A 3503-nucleotide genomic window follows, 5' to 3' on the forward strand; every position below is an offset into this window, starting at 1 on the left:
TTGCGTTCATAGCGTTGATACGACTCCATGAAATAAAGAGTAGCGGATAAAAATGGGACACCCACCGTCAAAGACGCAGCCTGCGCAGCGTGATGGCGAGTTCTGGAATGAGAAAGCATGTAGACAGAAGTATTCCTATGGCAGAATATTTACAGCACTGCTTTCGATGAAGTGCTTCTTCCATAAACATTTGAAATGAGATGAACTGCAGAGATTAAATGAAGGCTTCATATTGTACTTTTGTATATGAAGGGAGACAAGTGTTAAAACAAACAAAAAAAAAAAAAACCCAAAAAAACAAAAGAACCAAGCACTGTGACACCATGATCTCCAAAGAGGAGATTTTCCTAAGGAAAAAAATCCATATGGTGGGGTTCAAATTAAAACAAGGAGAAAAGAATGTAGTTCTAACCAATGGTTTCCATTTTGAACATGCAAAGAATTCACTTGACAAGTCCAGGGATAAAATATTACAGGAGAAACCCTTTGATATCAATTGTAGTGTGTTGGTTTACCAATCAGGCAAACAGCGGTTCACGTTCAAACACTCAATATTTCAACCCTTTATGTAACAAAACTTATAAAATTCCTTTAGCTCTTCCTCTTTTTCTAAAGAAAAATGTCAAAAATACTGCTGAATATACTCCACACTGAACAAACCAATTTTGAAAATTCTTACATATGTTATTTTATAATATACTTACCATGAGTTTAGAAAAATTTGAATTCCCACCAGTATACCAACTAACCATAACCCAGTATCTACATTCCCCAGCCAGAAGACTTAGAATCCATGCTAGAGCCAAAGCCTCCATTAAAACCACTGCCTGATCCTGCATTTGATGCCGATCCCAAACCAACCGCTGCACCTGAATTAGAACCACTGTAAGCGTTATTTCCAGAACCAAAAGCCTGATTTGGCTCCCTCTGCATGTTGCCTTGGCTTTGGTTATTACCTGATGGGCCAGACTGGTTCTGCTGACTGGCTGACATGCCCATCATACCCCAGCTGCTCTGCAGAGCAGCCTGAGCTGCAGCCATCATTGCTGGGTTAATGCTAAAAGCACCAAAGTTCATCCCTCCACCCATATTACTACCCTGATTGTTTCCCAAACCCGCTCCACCCCTTCGACTATTTCCAAATCCACCCTGATTCCCAAAGCCACCTGGATTACCACCAAATCTTCCACTTCTTTCTAACTGTCTATTGCTATTGTGCTTAGGTTCAGCATTGGATATATGTACGCTGATTCCTTTAATGATCAAGTCCTCTCCACAAAAAGACTGGGCAACCTGATCATCTGCAAACGTAACAAAGGCAAAAGCCCTGAACGGTTTGGGGATGAAGACATCTACCACTTCTCCGTACTGGCAAAAGAACTGCCGCAGTTCATCAGCAGTCATGTCCTCTGTACAACGCCCAACAAACACCTTTCTGCTTCTCAAAGGCTCATCTGGGCTTTGCTTAGAATTTGGAAGTTTACAGTCACACCATCGTCCATCTATCATATGTCGTTGTGACATTACTTTCACCTGGGTTTCATATTCCGTGAAGCGAACAAAGCCAAACCCTTTTGAATGACCAGTTTTAATATCCTTCTTGACCTGAACCATAAGAACTTCTCCAAAGGTACTGAAGTAATCTTTCAGATCCTGTTCAGTTGTTTTCCATGGGAGACCCAACACTATTAAATCAGATGTTTTCTGGACCGCTCTTTTCACTTTCACTGCTGATGAAGCATCAGTTTCATCCATTTTTCTTTTGTTATCTTTGGGATAGTTGACAACATATACCAGATTCCCCCAGCCAGCATCGGGGGCATGCAGAATTCCTTCTACCAGATGGACACCTCTCATACACTGAGACACTGGTAGCGCAGCCCACATGCCCCTGGAAACTGGGCTGTAACCGTGGACAGCAGCACTGTCCCATCGTCTTTCGATGGTATTTCAATGGGCTCGTCATTCTCATCTTCGGTTACCTGAATATATTCAGACATCTTTGTTTCTCCACTAGGCCGCTGCTAGGAAGCCCGACAGGGAGACTGAAGCAGGGAGGGATCCAAGAGCAGCCCAGCTACCACTTCGCTCCCACAAAATGGCCTGCTGTGCCAATTTTAAAGACAAGGGAAGGCTATTGTAATTAGTGCTTCGATGAACATTGGGGTATGTGTGTCTTTTTCAATTATGGTTTTCTTAGGGTAGTGGGATTGCTGGGTCATATTGTAGTTTTATTCCTAGTTTTTTTTTGTTGTTGTTGTTGTTGTTTTTTTTTTAAGAAATCTCCAGACTATTCTGCATAGGATTGCTGGGTCATATGGTAGTTTTATCCCTAGTTGCTGTTGTTGTTTTATTTTTAAGAAATCTCCAAACTATTCTCCATAGTGACCATGTCAACTTATAGACCCCCAACAGTGCAAGAGGGCTCCCTCTTCTCCACACCCTCTCCAGCATTTACCTTTTGAAGAGTTTTTGAGGATGGCCATTCTGAGTGGTGTGAGTTGATACTTCACTGTAGTTTTGATTTCTCTAATAAGTGGTGTTGAGCATTTTTTCGTGTGCATGTTGGCCATCTGTATGTCTCCTTTGGAGAAATGTCTATTTAGGTCTTCCTAGAAAAGTGATACTGATGAATCTATGTGCAGGACAGGAATAGAGATGTTTGCATAGAGTACAGGCTTGAGGACATAGCAGGGGAAGGAGAAGTTGGGATGAATTGGGAGAGTAGTGCTGAAACATACACATTGCCATATGGTAAATAGATAGCTAATTGGAGGCTGTTGTATAACACACGGAGCCCAACCCAGTGAAGACCTAGAGGGGTAGGATAGGGTGGGTGGTGAAGGAGGCTCAAACGGGAGGGGACGTAATGTATACTTATGACTGATTCACCTTGTTGTATGGCAGAAACCAACACAACATTATAAAGCAACTTTCCTCCAACTAAAAATAAATTTAGAAAAAGGTGAAGGAAGAGTCTGAGAGCTAGGGAATATGGGCAGCCCCTTGAAACTGGAAAAGACAAAAATATGAAGTCTCCCCTTGAGCCTCCAGCCAACCGGCTGTTGTGTCCTTTCCTGCTTCTGACAACTGGAGAGCTCCCAGTATTGCTGTGAAACAAAACATCACTTTCCTTCTTATACTGGAAAGGACACAGTTAGACATATTACTTGTGCCTTAGAAGAGAGGCCCAGGAGAATGAAATAGATGAGGTAGGCAGGTGTGAGAAAGAGCACAAGGTAAGAGACCAGAGGTCTGAGGTTTGTTCTTTCTGCAGTTATTTATGGGCTGCTTCTGGGTTGCTAATGCTATCCAGTAGCTGGCTAGATACAGTGGTGAACAAAAGGGTATAATCTGCCATCAAATGTCCTTAAGTAAGTCACTTCCCCTCCCTGGCCCTGGTTGGGTGGCTGGGGTCTCTCCTTGTGTTTCCAGGCTCCCTGGAGCCAGCGATCAGATCCCTCAGGAAGCTTATAAAGACCCAAAGAATCCGTATTTATTGA

General features: G+C 42.7%; 1 protein-coding gene across 1 annotated transcript; it reads right to left on the reverse strand.

Moving 5' to 3' along the window:
* Positions 1-402: 402 nt before the first annotated feature.
* LOC101120470 (TAR DNA-binding protein 43-like) lies at positions 403-2109 on the reverse strand. The gene is given in 2 exon segments (XM_042243177.2): positions 403-1874; positions 1877-2109. Coding segments are annotated over 2 exon segments (1236 nt in total). The 5' UTR covers positions 2001-2109; the 3' UTR covers positions 403-762.
* Between the last annotated feature and the right edge of the window lie 1394 nt (positions 2110-3503).

Source organism: Ovis aries, chromosome 2 (assembly GCF_016772045.2).
Source record: "Ovis aries strain OAR_USU_Benz2616 breed Rambouillet chromosome 2, ARS-UI_Ramb_v3.0, whole genome shotgun sequence".
NCBI lineage: Eukaryota > Metazoa > Chordata > Mammalia > Artiodactyla > Bovidae > Ovis > Ovis aries.